Source organism: Pleurodeles waltl, chromosome 10, assembly GCF_031143425.1.
Source record: "Pleurodeles waltl isolate 20211129_DDA chromosome 10, aPleWal1.hap1.20221129, whole genome shotgun sequence".
Lineage (NCBI taxonomy): Eukaryota > Metazoa > Chordata > Amphibia > Caudata > Salamandridae > Pleurodeles > Pleurodeles waltl.
In genome coordinates this window covers 761791484-761809004 of record NC_090449.1, presented here as the reverse complement: position 1 = coordinate 761809004, position 17521 = coordinate 761791484, and the positions used below count along the sequence as shown (strand labels likewise).

General features: G+C 43.6%; 2 protein-coding genes across 26 annotated transcripts in view; one reads left to right on the top strand and one right to left on the bottom strand.

Moving 5' to 3' along the window:
- The window catches only part of PDSS1 (decaprenyl diphosphate synthase subunit 1), a 411626-nt gene extending 397975 nt beyond the window's left edge, over window positions 1–13651 (top strand). For all 3 annotated transcript variants that reach the window (XM_069211354.1, XM_069211353.1, XM_069211355.1), the window contains one exon: window positions 13209–13651. In XM_069211354.1, the coding sequence (XP_069067455.1) occupies window positions 13209–13349 (141 nt within the window). In that variant the 3' untranslated portion in view covers window positions 13350–13651. The remainder of the gene's footprint in view (window positions 1–13208) is intronic.
- A 115-nt stretch (window positions 13652–13766) lies between these two features.
- Window positions 13767–17521, bottom strand: part of ABI1 (abl interactor 1) — a 343205-nt gene continuing 339450 nt past the window's right edge. For all 23 annotated transcript variants that reach the window (XM_069211331.1, XM_069211328.1, XM_069211335.1 and 20 more), the window contains one exon: window positions 13767–15836. In XM_069211331.1, the coding sequence (XP_069067432.1) occupies window positions 15661–15836 (176 nt within the window). In that variant the 3' untranslated portion in view covers window positions 13767–15660. The remainder of the gene's footprint in view (window positions 15837–17521) is intronic.

The following is a 17521-nucleotide window of genomic DNA, read 5'->3' as shown; positions in this document are numbered from 1 at the left end:
TGGCTGACGTGCCCACATTGGCGCTATGAATCAACGCCCATGCGCAATGGAGCCGAAGAGGAGGAGTCACTCGATCATGTGACTTGAACACACTTCTTCGAAGAAAAACAACTTGTAACACTCCGAGCCCAACACTAGATGGCAGACGTATGCACAGCATGTGTATCTGCAGCTACACATGCCATCGAACATATATATGGAAAATGTCACTTACCCAGTGTACATCTGTTCGTGGCATGAGACGCTGCAGATTCACATGGTGTGCATTATCCTGCCATCTAGTGCTGGGCTCGAAGTGTTACAAGTTGTTTTTCTTTGAAGAAGTCTTTTCGAGTCACGAGACCGAGGGACTCCTCCCTTTCGGCTCCATTGCGCATGGGCGTTGACTCCAGCTTAGATTGTTTTCCCCGCAGAGGGTGAGGTAGGAGTTGTGAGTATACTAGATGTGCTCATGCAATGGAGTAGGTATGTATGTACATAATGTGTATTAAAATAATAGTTATTTACAAATTTACAATTTTCATTCAACTAATAACGGCTACAGGCTCCCGGGGAGGTGGGAGGGCGCATTTGAGTCTTTAGTGTCTCATGCCAGGAACAGATGTACAATAGGTAAGTGACATTTTCTGTTCGGTGGCATGTGTATCTGCAGATACACATGCTGTGCATAGACTAATAAGCAGTAATCTCCCCAAAAAGGTGGTGGCTTAGCCTGTAGGAGTTGAAGTTGTCTGAAATAATGTTCTTAATACAGCCTGTCCTACTGTGGCTTGTTGCGTTGTTAACACATCTACACAGTAATGCTTAGTGAATATATGAGGCGTAGACCAGGTGGCTGCCTTACAAATTTCAGTCACAGGTATATTCCCAAGAAAAGCCATTGTGGCGCCTTTCTTCCTAGTGGAATGTGCTCTTGGTGTAATAGGTAGATCTCTTTTTGCTTTAATATAGCAAGTTTGAATACATTTAACTATCCATCTGGCGACGCCTTGTTTGGATATAGGATTACCTGCATGAGGTTTTTGAAAGGCTACAAACAATTGTTTTGTTTTACGAAATTATTTTGTTCTGTCAGTGTAATACATTAGTGCCCTCTTTATGTCTAATGTATTTAAGGCTCTTTCGGCTACTGAGTCTGGTTGCGGAAAGAAGACTGGGAGTTCCACTGTTTGGTTTAGGTGGAATGGTGATATGACCTTTGGTAGGAATTTGGGATTTGTACGGAGAACCACTTTATGTTTATGTATTTGTATAAAGGGTTCCTGAATAGTAAATGCTTGTATCTCACTTACTCTTCTAAGTGATGTGATAGCTATTAGGAAGGCTACTTTTCAAGTTAAGTATTGCATCTCACAAGAGTGCATGGGTTTGAATGGTGGTCCCATGAGTTGTGTTAATACAATATTAAGGTTCCACGAAGGTACTGGTGGTGTCCTTGGGGGTATGATTCTTTTTAGTCCCTCCATAAATGCTTTGATGACTGGGATTCTAAACAGCGATGATGTATGTGTAATCTGTATTTCAATAGAAGAGAATGCTAGATTAGACTTCTGTAAGTGTAATAAGTAGCTTACAATATCCTTTGTGGATGCATGTAGTGGTTGAATCAGATTATTGTGGCAGTAGTAAACAAAATCTTTTCCATTTGTTTGCTTAACAATGTCTCGTCGTAGGTTTTCTAGCTTGTTTAATGACCTCCATACACTCTTGTGTAAGGTTTAAATGTCCGAATTCTAAGACTTCAGGAGCAAGATTGCTAAATTGAGCGATGCTGGATGTGGGTGTCTGATCTGTTGTTTGTGTTGTGTTAACAGATCTGGTATGTTTGGTAATTTGATGTGAGGTACTACTGATAAGTCCAACAGTGTTGTGTACCACGGTTGGCGAGCCCAGGTTGGTGCTATGAGTATTAGTTTGAGTTTGTTTTGACTTAGTTTGTTGACCTGAAAAGGAATGAGTGGGAGAGGGGGGAAAGCGTAAGCAAATATCCCTGACCAACTGATCCATAGTGCATTGCCCTTGGATTGAGGGTGTGGGTACCTGGACGCGAAGTTTTGGCATTTTGCGTTTTCTTTTGTTGCAAATAGGTCTATGTTTGGTGTTCCCCAGCAGAGGAAGTGATCCTGTAGGATCTGGGGATGAATTTCCCATTCGTGAGTTTGCTGGTGATCTCGACTGAGATTGTCGGCTAACTGGTTCTGAATGCCTGGTATGTATTGTGCTATCAGGCGATTATGAATTGCCCAATGCCAAATTTTTTGTGCTAAGAGGCACAGTTGTGACAAGTGTGTCCCTCCTTGTTTGTTGAGATAATACATTGTTGTCGGTTTTGACAAGAATGTGTTTGTGGGCTACCAGTGGTTGAAATGCTTTTAATGCTAGAAACAATGCCAACAGTTCTAAATGATTTATGTGGAGTTGTTTTTGTTGATTGTCCCATTGTCCCTGTATGCTGTGCTTGTTGAGGTGTGCTCCCCACCCCATCATGGAAGCATCTGTTGTGAGGACATCTTGAGGCACTGGGTCCTGGAATGGCCGCCCTTGGTTTAAATTTATAGGGTTCCACCATTGAAGTGAGAAGTGTGTCTGGCGGTCTATCAACACTAGATCTTGGAGTTGACCCTGTGCTTGTGTCCATTGTTTTGCTAGGCACTGTTGTAAGGGCTGCATGTGTAATCTTGCGTTTGGGACAATAGCTATGCATGAAGACATCCTGGCTAGAAGTTTCATTACAAACCTTACTGGGTAGTGTTGGTTTGGCTGTATGCTTGATGTTATATTTTGGAACGCTTGGACCCTTTGTGGACTTGGCCTGGCAATCGCCTTTTGTGTGTTGAGTGTTGCTCCCAAGTATTGTTGTATTTGGGATGGCTGCAGATGTGATTTCTGGTAACTTATAGAAAACCCTTGTCTGTGCAGAGTTTCTATAACGTATTGCGTGTGAAGAAGACACTGTTGTTGAGTGTTGGTTTTTATTAGCCAGTCGTCTAAGTATGGAAATACATGCATGTGCTGTCTCCTTATGTGAGCGGCTACTACATAAGGCATTTTGTGAATACCCTTGGGGCTGTTGTTATCCCGAACGGTAACACTTTGAATTGATAGTGTACGTCGTGTATTACAAACCTTAAGTATTTTCTGTGAGAAGGATGGATGGGTATGTGAAAGTAGGCATCCTTGAGATCTAATGTTGACATGTAGTCCTCTTTTTTTTAGTAAGGGAACCACGTCTTGAAGTGTTACCATGTGGAAGTGATCCGACTTGATGAAGAGATTCAGTGTTCTGAGGTCTAATATAGGTCTTAGCGTTTTGTCCTTCTTTGGAATTAGCAAATATAGTGAGTAGACGCCTGTTCCTTTCTGATGGTTGGGTACTAACTCTATTGCTTGTTTTTGTAGTAATGCTTGGACCTCTATTTATATTAGGTCTAAGTGTTGTTTGGACATATTGTGTGCCCTTGGGGGCACATCTTGCGGGTGATTTGTGAATTCTATGCAATAACCATGTTGGATAATGGCTAGGACCCATGCGTCCGTAGTAATGTGTGTCCAGTTTTGATAGTATGCGGTAAGTCTCCCCCCACAGGTGTTAAATGTTGGGGTTTTGTGACATTGAAGTCACTGTTTGGTTTGGCTTGTTTTAGGTGTTTGGAACTTTCCCCTTCCTCTTGGGAATTGTCCACCTCTATATGAGCCACAAAACCCTCCCCTCTGGTATTGTGCCTGATAGGTGGGTCTGGTTTGCGAGGTGGAAGGCTCTGGTGTTTACATTCGAAACCCCCCTCTAAATTGTGGCTTTCTAAATGTGCCTCTGCCCTGTGGGGAGTAGAGCGCACCCATGGCTTTGTCCGTGTCCTTTTTAATTTTTCAATTGCTGTGTCCACTTCCGGCCCAAACAATTGTTCCTAGTTAAAAGGCATGTTCAAGCCTGCTTGTTGGATTTCTGGCTTGAATCCAGAGCTTCGTAACCATGCATGCCTGCGAATGGTTACCGCAGTATTGACTGTTCGTGCTGCTGTGTCTGCAGAGTCTAATGCGGACCTAATTTGGTTGTTGGATATTGCTTGCCCTTCTTCCACAACCTGCTGGGCACGTTTCTGGTGTTCTTTGGGCAAGTGTTGTATAATGTGTTGCATCTCGTCCCAGTGTGCCCTGTCGTAGCGAGCAAGTAGGGCTTGTGAGTTTGCGATCCGCCATTGATTGGCTGCCTGTGCTGTCACTCGTTTGCCCGCTGCACCAAACTTCCTACTCTCTTTGTCAGGCAGTGGAGCGTCTCCTGACGATTGAGAGTTTGCCCTCTTTCTTGCTGCTCCTACAACCACTGGGTCTGGTGTAAGTTGCTGTGTTATAAACACAGGATCCGTTGGGGGAGGCTTGTATTTTTTCTCCACCCTAGGCGTGATATCCCTTCCTTTAACTGGCTCCTGGAATACCTGTTTTGCATGTTTGAGCATGCCTGGGAGCATTGGCAGACTCTGGTAGGAAGTGTGGGTGGATGCCAAGGTGTTGAACAGGAAATCATCCTCTATTGGCTCAGAGTGCATTGCTACATTGTGGAACGTAGCTGCCCTTGATAGTACCTGCGTATATGCAGTACTGTCCTCTGGAGGGGACGGCTTTGTTGGGTAACAGTCCGGACCGTTGTCTGATACTGGTGCATCATACAAGTCCCACGCATCAGGATCATCCTGCGTCATCATTGTATGCGTAGGTGACAGCATAGGAGGTGTTCCCACTGGAGACAACTGCGGTGAGTGTAGTGGGGAAGGTTGTGGTGGTGGTGGTTTTTTTCTTTGGCCACCTTCGCCTTTGGCTGCATTTCTGACTCTTGAAATGCCAGTTTTCTTTTAGTTTTAATTGGAGGAAGAGTTTGTATTTTACCAGTCTCTTTCTGGATATGCAACCTCCTTTGCGTATGGTCAGGCTCAACCATACCTATTTCCTGCTCAAATCTGTGTTTTTCATGCATTTGGCTGGAAAGTCCTTGCTCTTCTGTGTAACAGCTTCTTTTTGGCTCCGAAGCCGCTTTTTTCGATACCGATGTTTCCTATAAAGTCTTTCTCGGTTCCGACGTTATTTTTCTCACCTTGGGTGATTCGAACTCTCGGTGTCGAGATCGTTCGGTGCCAGAATCTCAACCGGAGTCGGAAGTCTTCGGCAAATGTATGGCCTTTTTCGGTGCCGATGTTTTGTCACCTTCTTTTCGATGGGTTAAGCCATGGCCTGCTGGCAGTGGCGTCCCTTTCGCCTTAACGATCTTTGTGTGAGTCTTGGACAAGGCAATTTTACTCACTGTTTTCTGCATCGTCGTGGTTCTCTCACTTTCGGAATCGTCAGAGTCCGTCCCCTGGATGGAAATTCTCTCCTCCTCCTCGGTGGAACATCTCACAGGGGCACACAACAACTTTACCAACCTCCTCAGCAGGATGTGGGAACTCTACCCACAAGCCCTGCTTTCAGAAGTGGGGGTTCCCACACATAGAACTCGAGGTTCCCTCACCCTCTGTCCAAGAGCAATGCTCTATGGGTGAACTGGTCAGGGATATTTGCCTATGCTTTTACACCTCTCCTTCTGTTTGGGAAACTCCGGAAAACATCCCTCACGTTGATCCTGGTGGCCCCCACCACTCTTCTAGAACTGTCAGTAGTTCATCACGAGAAGCTTTCCCACAACACCGATCTTCTCACTCAGAACTATGGACAAATCAGGCACCCAAATCTTAAGGTTTTAAATCTTGCGATATGGCTCCTGAAATCATAGAATTCCAATACTTTAACCTGCCTCAAGAATGCATGGACATTCTTAAGGAAACGTGTAGACCCACTACTAGGGCATGTTATGCAGCAAACGGTTTGTCTGCTACTGTCTCTCCAAAGAAAAAGATCCTTTCAAGGCATCAGTGCAGGGTATTCTTTCTTACCTTCTTCATTTGCTAGAAGCAAACTAAGCGTACACTTCCATAAGATTACATTTAGCAGCCATAGCTGCCTACCTTTAAAACCGACAACATCTCTTTTCATTTCAAGATTCCAGTCATTAAAGCGGTCAGGGAAGGACTCAAGAGTAATTCCGCCAAGGACACCGCCAGTACCATCTTGGAATCTAAATATTGTACTCACTAGACTCATGGATCCACCTTTTGAACCCTTACATTCATGCCCTTTTGAGTTTTTATATTGAAAGGTGGCATTTCTAGTTGCTATCACTTCACTCAGGCGTGTTAGTGAGCTCCAGGCTTTAAAGAACTATTTTTCCAAATACACAAGGTTAAGGTAGTTCTTTGCACTAACCCAAAATTCTTAACATAGTTAGTATCTCAATTCCATCTCAATCACTCTATTGATTTGCCAGTCTTCTTTCTGCAACCAGATTCTGTTGCGGGAAGAGCTCTCCACACGTAATACATTGAGAGGGCGCTTATGTTCTACATTGATAGAACTAAAACCTTTATAAAGTCCGAACAGTTTTTTCTTGCTTTCTCACCACCACACAAAGTCAACCCTATATCTAAGCCTAGCATAGCCAGGTGGATTGTTAAATGTATCTAGACCTGTTATGCTTAAGCCAAAAGAACTGCTACCTATTCCAGGGGAGCGCACTCTACTAAAAAAAAAAAAAAAAAAGGCGCAACCATGGCTTTTTTTAAGGAAATATTACCATAGCTGGCATATGTAAGGCAGCTACATGGTCCACACCACACACCTTCACTAAGCATTAGCACGTCAGCAAGCTACTGTAGGTCAGGCAGTGATACGTACACTTTTTCTCCAGACTACTGCAACACCCACAGGTCAGCCACCGCTTCTGGGAGGCGCTGCTTTACATTCTATGCAGAGCATGAGTATCTACAGCCTCGCATGCCATCAAACGCTAAATGTTACTTACCCAGTAAGCATCTGTTTGTGGCATGTAATGCTATAGATTCACAGGCACCCACCCTCCTCCCCAGACACCTGTGGCCGTTGCAGTCTCTTTACAGTTATTTATATATTCATTTGCATGGACAACTGTCTTTTCTTTGACACTACACTTCATTCTTACCCACCTGTGGGAAAGTATTCTTAACAGTGGAATCGATGCCCATGAGCATTACCAGCAAGAGGTGTCGTCATTACTACTCGTGACTTGAGACTTTTCGAAGGAAAATAAACTTGCCACCTGCCGTATCCAACACTGGATGGCAGATCAAATCAGGGCATGTGAATCTACACCACAACATACCACATACAGATGGTTAGTAACCTTTTTCTTTTAATACAATCAAAACAAATTACCCTTGCTGATGTATCAATACAACTGTATGTCTATGCAAATATAATTGTTTCAGTTGAAAATGTGTGGTCTTTAATGGCAGTGCACTACCAGACCATGCATACGCCACAACTTTACTTCATTCAGCTCTATGAGACACTGTGCTACTACACTCCACACTGACATTCCACTCTAGGCCACGCTACTCCTTGATACCCCCGTCTGACACTACTCCATTTCACTATGATACCCATACCCCTCTACTCTGACACTTTACTCCAAGTTACTCTACAACACTTCACTAGTCCACTCCACATTTTACAACATACTATGCCACTATACTTCATGACTCTCCACTCTAACACGCGACTACTCAATGACACTCTATAACACTCCAGGCCACTCTTCGACACTGACAGTTCATTCTAGGCCACTCTACTCCCCTCTGTGATACTCTACGTCACTCCACTCCGACAATGTACTCCACTCTATGCTATGACACTATATGCCTCTTTACTGTACACAGGGTCCGTTGGGGGAGGTTTATATTTCTTCTCCACCCTAGGCGTGATGGCTCTGCCTTTCACTGGGTCCTGGAACACCTGTTTGGCGTGCTTTAGCATGCCTGGGAGCATTGGCAAACTTTGGTAAGAGCTGTGAGTGGATGCCAAGGTATTAAATAAGTCGTCGTCGTCTTCTATCGGCTCCACATGCATTGCTACATTATGGAAAGTAGCTGCCCTTGATAACACCTGCATATATGCAGTGCTGTCCTCTGGTGGTGACAGCCTTGCCGGGTAGCAGTCGGGACTGTTGTCTGAGACCAGTGCATCATATAAGTCCCATGCATCCGGGTCATCTTATGTCATCCCCGTGTGTGTTGGCGACTGCATTGGGGGTGTTGCTACCGGGGACAGATGTGGTGAAGGCTGTGGCGAAAACCTTGGTGGTGTTTTGTCTCTTGCCACTTTTGCTTTTGGCTGCATTTCCGCCTCCTGGAATGCTAGCTTTCTTTTTATTGGAGGAAGAGTTTGAATTTTACCAGTCTCTTTCTGGATGTGCAGCCTCCTTTGAGTATGGTCTGGCTCTCCCATACCTAATTTCTGCTCAAATCTGTGCCCTTGCATTTGGCTGGAAAGGCCGTGCTCTTCTGTGTATGAGCCTATTTTCAGCTCGGAGGGTGCCTGTTTCGACACCGAAGGTTTCGGTACGCTCTTTTTCGGCTCCGAGGAAACCTTTTTAACTTTGGGGGTGTCGAACTCTCGACGTCGAGTTGTTTCGGAGCCGGTATCTCGACGTCGGATGTCTTCGGCTCTTGGGAGGCCTTTTTCGGTGCCGATGTTTGGTCACCGTGTTTTCGGGTTAAGCCATGGCCTGTTGGCGGTGGCATCCCCTTGGCTTTTATAATTTTGGAGTGAGTCTTGGCCGGGGCAGATTTACTCACAGTTTTTGGCTGCGCCTTCAGCTGCTCAGTTTCGGAGTCGTCCGAGTCCGATTCGTGAATGGAGAATCTCTCCTCTTCCTCGACGTCGATCTGTTTGGCCGGTGTCGACGCCATCTGAAGTCTTCTGGCTCTTCGATCGCGTAGGGTCTTCTTCGATCGAAATGCCCGGCAGGCCTCCCAAGTATCCTCCCTGTGTTCTGGTGAGAGACACAGATTACAGACCAAATATTGGTCTGTATAAGGATACTTTGCGTGGCAATTCGGGCAGAAGCGGAAGGGGGTCCGGTCCATGAGTTTCGACGATGGACGCGGTCTGGGCCGACCAGGCCCTGCTGAAGAGTGGAAGCCCCGAAGGGCCGCCGGAGCACTTCTTCTTTCGGTGTCGATGTACTAACACTAGACCGGTACCGAGCGCGAACAATACAGTCGAATTTTCCGATAAATAGCTAACTTTCCCGATTCGAAATACGGAGCGAAGAGGAACACGTCCGAACCCAAAAAACATGGTTGCTGCCTTGGTAAATGTACAGCGCTCTTAAGGGGGGGGGGGGGGGGGGGGGGGTTTACATTTGACTATCTACCTGGTGATGCCTGCTTTGGATCTGTGCTGGCCCTTATGAGGTTTGGCATAGTCCATGAATAACTGTTCAGCTTTACAAAACGACTTGGTCCTTTCAGTGTAGTAATGAGAACCCATTTAATGTCTAGAGATTAGAGGGCTGTTTCTGCTACGGAGTCTGGTTGAGAAAAAATTATTGTGATCTCGCTGGGTTTGATTGAGGTGAAAAGGTGAAACCTTCTTGGTTAGGAACATTGGGTTCGTTCTGAGTACCACTCTATCCTCGTGAACATGAATGAAGGGTTCTTGTAGTGTGATGGCTTGCAGCTCATTACTATGTCTAAGAGGTGCTAAGGCTACAAGAAAACCCACCTTTCAGGAAAGGTACTGACAAGAGTGCGATGACTCAAAGGGGGATGTTCCCAGAGTATAGGAAGAACTACATTGAGATTATCTGACCAGTTCTTGCATGATGCATTGCTCATGGACTGAGAGTACCTGGAGGGGATGTTTGGGCATTTTGTTTTGTTTTTGTGGAATGGTAATAGGTATATGGGTGAAGTGCCCTAATTTGAAAGTAATGATACAGGATTTGCGGGTAGTTCTGGATTTGATGCATCCTGCAAACCACCCCGCCCCTTCCCAAATAGGAGATGAATATGGTAACAGAGTGCCCAATACCATGTCTTCTGAGCCACTAATGACAGGGCAAAGAGAGTGGGTACTGCCCTGTTGCTGTAGGTAGTACATAGCTGTCATATTGTCTGTTTTGATTAATTCCACATTCTCCTGCATTAGGGGGAAGTTAAGCTTTGATAGCGAGATGACAAAGAGCTCGAGGTAATTGATGCGGTGCCCCTGGTGATGAGGAGCTCACAGTGCCTGTATAGTCACGTTGTTGAGATGCACTGCCCCACCCGGCTTGAGCTATGTCTGTAGTGATGGTGGATTGCAGAACAGGGTCTAGGCATTGAGTGCACTTCAACACATTGTGTATGTTCCACCGCTGCAGCAAATGATGGTCACTGGCATTTTCATACACTAGATCGCCCAACTGAACCAACTGGCATTTCTGTAGCTGGCACATGTGGAGCTATGGTGCTGCGCAAAGCCATCAGTCCAGCAAAAGTGTAAAGGTTATGACAGTTTGGCTGAAAGAGGTGCAGCAAATGGTGACACTGGGAATAGTTTTCCCAACTGTGACTAGCTCTGTGCCCCTCTACTGAATTCCCCTGGGAGATGCTTGGCCAGTCCATGTATCTTATTCCACTGAGTTCTGACAGGGAAGGTGTCCAATGGAGTTGGCCATCTTCCAGTGGGTAGTGGCCCTTTGCTCTCCTTAACGGGCTGTGGAGGGTCACCTGTGGCCTGAGCAGAAACCTGCTTCCTTGCTTTATGGACGACTGGGGAGTCTGGTGGGACCATATCCTTCATCTGTGCTGGGTATTTTTACTCTTTCTTCCTGGTGTGTTACCACCCTGAACTTGATGGAGTTTTTAAAGGTGTCAGGCTAACAGTGCCACGCCCTTCAACATGGGAAGGAGCTGGACAGTGCTTTCTGTCTTGGAGAGTGTTCCACTTGGAAATGGCTCTGAAGTAACGAAGTAAAACAGCACTCTAATAAAGTCTCAGTGGAACAGTACCTGCTGGTTGTTGTGAAGGGTCATATGGATTTTAGAGTCACCCACTTGAAAATGTGGCATTTACAGTTTAGGGTTCACTAGCTCCTGGACGTTTAACCCCACATCTTCGAGGAGAGCAAGAAGTTCCAAATGGTTCAGAGTGCGTATGCCTATATTCAGGGAAGGTCGGGCATGAGGATCTTGGATAAATGGAGAAAGCATAGCAGTCTTCTTAGACTCGAAAGTTTTTAAGATACAGGATGCAGTCATATGGCATTTACAAAGTTTCAAGTCACATCCCGCATCCATCACTGGGTCTTATGCTCACTATGAAACCATAGGGCAGATAACAGGGCCTATTTTGTAAGGCTCCAAAACTGGCTCACCCCACGAGTCATCCTTCCGTGCGGGGCCTTGGCTCTGTCAGGACGTGCATTCACACGTTAGTGCAGCTCCTAGACCGTCAAGCAAGGGCTGCAGCTTCTGCCTTGTTCCTCTTCTAATTTTTGCTTCAAGGAACACAGTAATGCAGTCTTCATGGCATTTTGTATTTCCCCGTTAAGTATCCTTCTCCGGCTTACAAAAGAGCAATTTATATTTATTCTTTTTTAGCGCCACATTTGTGCCACTTTTTGACGCAAAAGCGGCGCAAACTTACAAAACACAATTGTATTTTGTAAGTTTGCGTTGCTTTTGCGTCAGAAAACGACGCAAAACCGGTGCTAAAAAAGTATAAATAAGCGCCTTAGGCCCATATTTATACTTTTTGACGCACAACTGCGCCAACGCAGTTGTGCATCAAAAATTTTAACGCTGGCTAACGCCATTCCAAAGCGCCATGCGGGCGCCTTATTTATTGAATGACGTTAGCCGGCGCAGCTGACTGGTGTGCGTCAAAAAAAATGACCCACACCAGGCAGCGCCGGCGTAGGGGAAAATGGAGCTTGGGCGTCAAAAAATGGGGCAAGTCAGGTCTGAGGCAAAACTTTGGCCTCAACCCGATTTGCGCCATTTTTTTTTTACGCCCAACCCCCATTGAAATGACTCCTGTCTTAGCAAAGACAGGAGTCATGCCCCCTTGCCCAATGGCCATGCCCAGGGGACTTCTGTCCCCTGGGCATGGTCATTGGGCATAGTGGCATGTAGGGGGGCACAAATCAGGCCCCCCTATGCCACAAAAAAAATACTTACCAGAACTTACCTTAACTTCCCTGGGATGGGTCCCTCCATCCTTGGGTGTCCTCCTGGGGTGGGCAAGGGTGGCAGGGGGTGTCCCTGGGGGCATGGGAGGGCACCTCTGGGCTCCTTCTGAGCCCACAGGTCTCTTAACGCCTGCCCTGACCCAGGCGTTAAAAAATGGCGCCCATCAGGCTGGGCGCCGTTTTTTAAGGCCTGCCTCCTCCTGTGCGTCAAAATGACGTCGCAGTATAAATATGGGGCACAGGCCTTAAAGTCATTTTTTAGAAGGGAACGCCTACCTTGCATATAATTAACGCAAGGCTGGTTCCCCCTTCTAAAAAATGACGCACATAGTGGAACTTTGACGCCCGCGGGGTCGGACGTCAAAAGTATAAATATGGGGCATTGTTTGCGGCGAATGTGCGTCAAAGATTTTGACGCACATTTGGCGCAAATAGAGTATAAATATGCCCCCTAGTGTTTCCAGTACTTTGGCCCAGATTCCTGCCAGTGCCCTATATATGGAGTACCACCGTACTAGATAAAGGAGCACAAAAAAAATGTCACTGGGAGATGTATTTAGAGAGCCCAAGCCATCCAGAGAAGCAGAGGATAGCAGCGCTTGTTGAAACACATAAACCCAGCATGGCATGGGTGTAGTGTAGTTAAGGAGCAAATCTGTGGGAAGGGTACAGAACATAGTTCGAAATCTAGACAAAGTTGTAGGCCTAAGGGCTACTCCAAGGACAAGTACCCCATAAAGATGTTAATCCGGATACATACAAACCCCCCCCCCCCCCCCCCCCCCCCCGATCATCATATTAATCATAAGGTATGTCCTCCAAAATGGCACTTTCTTATTATACACAATTACAAAGCCCATACTAAAAAGTGCAGGACCACTGTTAGCAGTTGAACGTTGTGGTATGTTTTGAGGAGGGTGGGGGGTCATGCATACTGACCAATCCATAATTAAATTAATGTATTTTTTGGCAGGGGGCAAGCATGCCTATTTTATACAGCTAACGGCTGTTTAAAATGTACTATATACATATATATTTATATATGCGAAGCTATTAGAAGTGCAATATATTAATTTATTCGCTCTCTTGTAGTCTAACTTTTTTTTTTTCCCTTTTTCTCTATCCGAAGAGTGATGGCGTCCAGCAAGCAACCTACCTCGCTCGGCGGTACTGTCACGAAGCAATACGAGAGATTAGCAAATTGCAGCCCTCTCCGGAGAGGGATGCCCTTATTCAACTCACAGAAATCGTACTCACACGAGACAAATGACAGGACCTTCCTCCACCAAGTCTGGCAGCTACCAACCAAACTGTGCCTATACAGCCGGGGTTTCCAAAAACACAACACCCCATGGACAGTTCAAGGTCTTCACTTGTGCAGTAAAGTACTGTATATTTTAACCTAAAAGTTTTATGGAAGAAGCCATAATTCTTAATGTTAAAAATAGTAGAACTAATGAATTGTACCATGTGTATAATTATGTCTGTACTTATGTGTGTGGCATTGTTTACACTTCACTTATCCACACACATTTGCCAACAAAAGAATAAATCATCACAAATTGTTCATGATTTTTGTATCACGGAGAATCATTTAAAGCAGAAGACTGGGTCGCCTGTCTGTACAAATCAAATGAAAAGTGTTTTATACATAGAGCTCGTGTAAAATACAAATCACTTCAATTGCTATAATAGGAGAATGGTTTATTATAAAAGACTGTACATACATTTTTAATTAACAGGTTATATACAAATTAAAAGGATTTCCAATTTTAAAAAGAAATACGTTACTGGTTGTCAACATTTTAGAAAATTATGTTATGAGAGAGCAAGAAGCATTTTGCGTAACTAATGATTTTAGATGAGCAGGATGGAGAAGAAAATTCTTACACAATAAAACCCCGATGTTACTGCAAGTTCAAGCCATCATCCTTTCTATCTATATGTGCTTTAAAAATCTGAAATTCAGTCAACAGTATTATTCCCAACACCCAATAGGAGTAACTCGTTTCAGTACATCCACAAAAAGCCTTTTAAAAAAAATGTGTTAGCGATTAGAAATACCAGTTAGTGCTGCAATACACAAGGCAGTTTTTATGTGTCCTCACGTCATCTCTTCATATTTTAGATAGTCACATCAAGACCAAAAGGACACACATGCAGATTAAGTATGAAGTGTTTAGAGGCATAAGGATTAGAGCACCCTTCAGTGTGCATTTGCTGTCCAGAGTCTCTTGAGCCAAAAAAGAAAAGGCAGCAAAGGGTAATGGCTGGCAAAAAAAAAATGGTTTGTAATATTCTGGATAGACAATGGTCCCCCTTTTGAAGTAACGAGTAACCGTTTTTGGCCCTTTCCCGCGAATTGCGTACGTGGCATAATATTTTATAAAATACACAGCTTGTAGCCCTGGTCCATCTTCTCACGTCAGTTGCAACAATACATATTTAGGTACAGGTATATAAATATCATTTTGGGTTCATAGCCGGACATTCGATGTCTGAACACGACAACATCCACGATGATCATGCCAAATTTAAAATGTGCATATTGTGTTATAGTTTTAAAGAAACGAAGCACGGAATCATTGGAGAGTGGTGAAGTTTATTCAACTGGTGGAAGCCGTTGAATAAACTTCACTGCTTTCGAGTGATTCTGTGCTTCGTTTCTTTGAAGTTGAAGGCTTTCGTGTGCTGATACGCGGGGCTGCCCGAGCCCATCGCAGAAAGTACGGGACATACTTGTTCGGTTGTTGTGTATTTATGTTATTGTATGTAGCTAAGGCTACCACGAGTATTGATATTAGTATACTCTGTACGGCAAAAATTAGTCATGGGATTTGTAGTGGACACTTTTGTAAACCAGTGAAGCAAAATGGCTGAACTTTGGTTCACTTATGTATTTATATATTTATAAATGGAAAAACGTTTATTATGAAAATTCACTCATTTAAAAAAAAAAAAAAAAAAAAAGTACAAATTACGACATACATATTAAGACCACCCATTTTTTCACAATGCCATATAATAGAATTTAAGTGAGAGTACTCTGGGTAAATATTACAACAAATTGGAAGCTTTTTGGATTTTTTTTTTTTTAAAGTAGTATTTCAGTTCATACGTTTGTAAGCATGCTTTTAACAAATATAGTTTAAAATGAGCAAAAATATAAACAAAGGTAATTTGACCAGCACTTGTTTTCCAGCGTTAGGTTAGTGAAACGTCTTGATGTTAGTTTTCATGCTGCACTTAAACATTATGGCACAAATGAATTATGATTTCATTAAATACTATACCCTACATTCCCAAAATATTTAGGCTGGTCATAAAATTAACAACGCATAAGTAAGTACATAAGCATAACCAATTTGTGGGCAGCTTCACGATTTAAGAAGTATAACCAGGCAACACACGAACCATCTATCGAGAGTTGCACTTCAGAGTTAAATCCATTAAAACAGCATGTCTTTGCAGGATAATGGGGACATTTCTTTAACAAGTACTGTGACATTTGTTACATTTTACAATTGGCCTCAGAAAAATCACAGCATGATTAGGATCTCAACCCAAAAAGGAAGCCAAATTTAATCGGCATAGTGCATGATTGATTCAACGTAGTTCCCGGGGAAAAGGCCAGTCACTCCATTGGAAACGCCTTCATACCAGCCGTCATCATTCTTTTTTATCACGTATATGATTGAACCCTCCATGAAAGAAAGCTCGTCATCCTTGTCCTTGGAGTAATCGTATATCGCAACAACTATAGATTGAAAACAGAATCAATATGTTAAACAATTTAGCAATAGAACTCTTAAAACAATGAACTTCAAACAGAATGAGTCTAAAAGACATTTGTATGCTAATGGTATATATGACATTTGTATGCTAATAGTATATATGACACTGACCCAATACATATATTGCCTGAAATTATTTCCCTCTAGGTGAACTATTCCTTACTCGACAATGCCCATTATTCCAGTAATCTGACACACAAGAAAATGTGTGCTACCTACTGAATGCTGTGCGTGTATGATGCTTGCCTCACACCATGTAAAATGGCTGGATTTATAGCAGTGGTTCTTAACCTTTTGACTTCTGTGGACCCCCACTTTATTATTATTTGAACCCAGGCACCCACATTAAATCATTATTGGAACCCAGGGACCCCCAACCCCACTGAGTTATTAATGGAACCCCAGCCTAAACGTTGTCAATAATTTGAACCGCAAAACAATACACTAAAAATACTGAAACACGCATTCAAACACACAAAAAAATGCCAACACATTTTATTTCATTTACAAACAAATATAAATAAACATTTTAAGAGGAAGGTTGGAGCTTTTCTAAAACCATTTGAAGCCACACATCGTCCATACTGTATTGTTTGATGCACCTGCACTGCTCCCACGAATCAATCCGAGGATACTAATTTAATTTTTAGCCTCCTGTTTCAAATTCCGAGACACAAAGTGAGTTTTAACATTTTCAACAGTACATTAGGATACTTTATTTGTATACACTTTAGTAATCTGTTAATATTTAATTCTTTAAGCAGTTGCGGACCCCCAGTAGTCCCCGGACCACTGATCTATGGCACATAATTATGTATAACGGAGGAAAGCTAGTCAATAATCACTTATAACTAATGGCCATAAAAAGTAAAACTAGAGCATATCGTAACATGTAAGCACACAGCTGTCATTTAGACCAAAACTGTACTAGTTTTTAAGGTAATTTATGGCTAGAGGAGAGCAGAATTGCAAACTAAAACAAACGTTCAAAGAAGGGGCATTTTTAGTTTTTTTTTCCTGGAGTCGAGGTGATAAGCCCCGGTTTGCACAATTATCAGGATCCCAAGGCATAATATTTTTACTTGTCCATCTAATTTTTAGCTGCAGTGTGTTTACGGGTTCTGGAGCACGCTGTGACCATCAAGAATTTTATTTTTGTTGCCCAGAATTTCATATTCTTTGAGTTCCTATAATTATGCATCTTTGTCTCAAGCATAATGCTTGGATTGGTACTTTTTGCATCACCAGGGAAACCGTGTTGGGACTGATTAGGGAGATGGGAGTGCCAGACTGACTGTGGTGTTCGATGGGAGAAGGGATGTTAGTGATATGTTGGGGTTAATGGAAAAAGCAACAGAATAAACCGAGCAAACATATAAATTGAACGGTGCGTATGTTTTGGGATAAGCATGACTCCTAGGTCCTGGTACTTTCTTTGGAAGGCTGGCTTAATTAGGTTCAGTGGAGTACACTCTGTAGTACAATTGGTGGCAAGGGTGACACAGGAAATAAACATCCTGTTCGGAAGTCATGCGCTTCTTGAGCGATGAAAGCTAACTTAGATTTGACGACCTACAAGCATGCCGCTTACTTGCAACCGATGGCCTGCAGATAATTTTGCTTGCTCGTGACTGATACACCAGTGTGT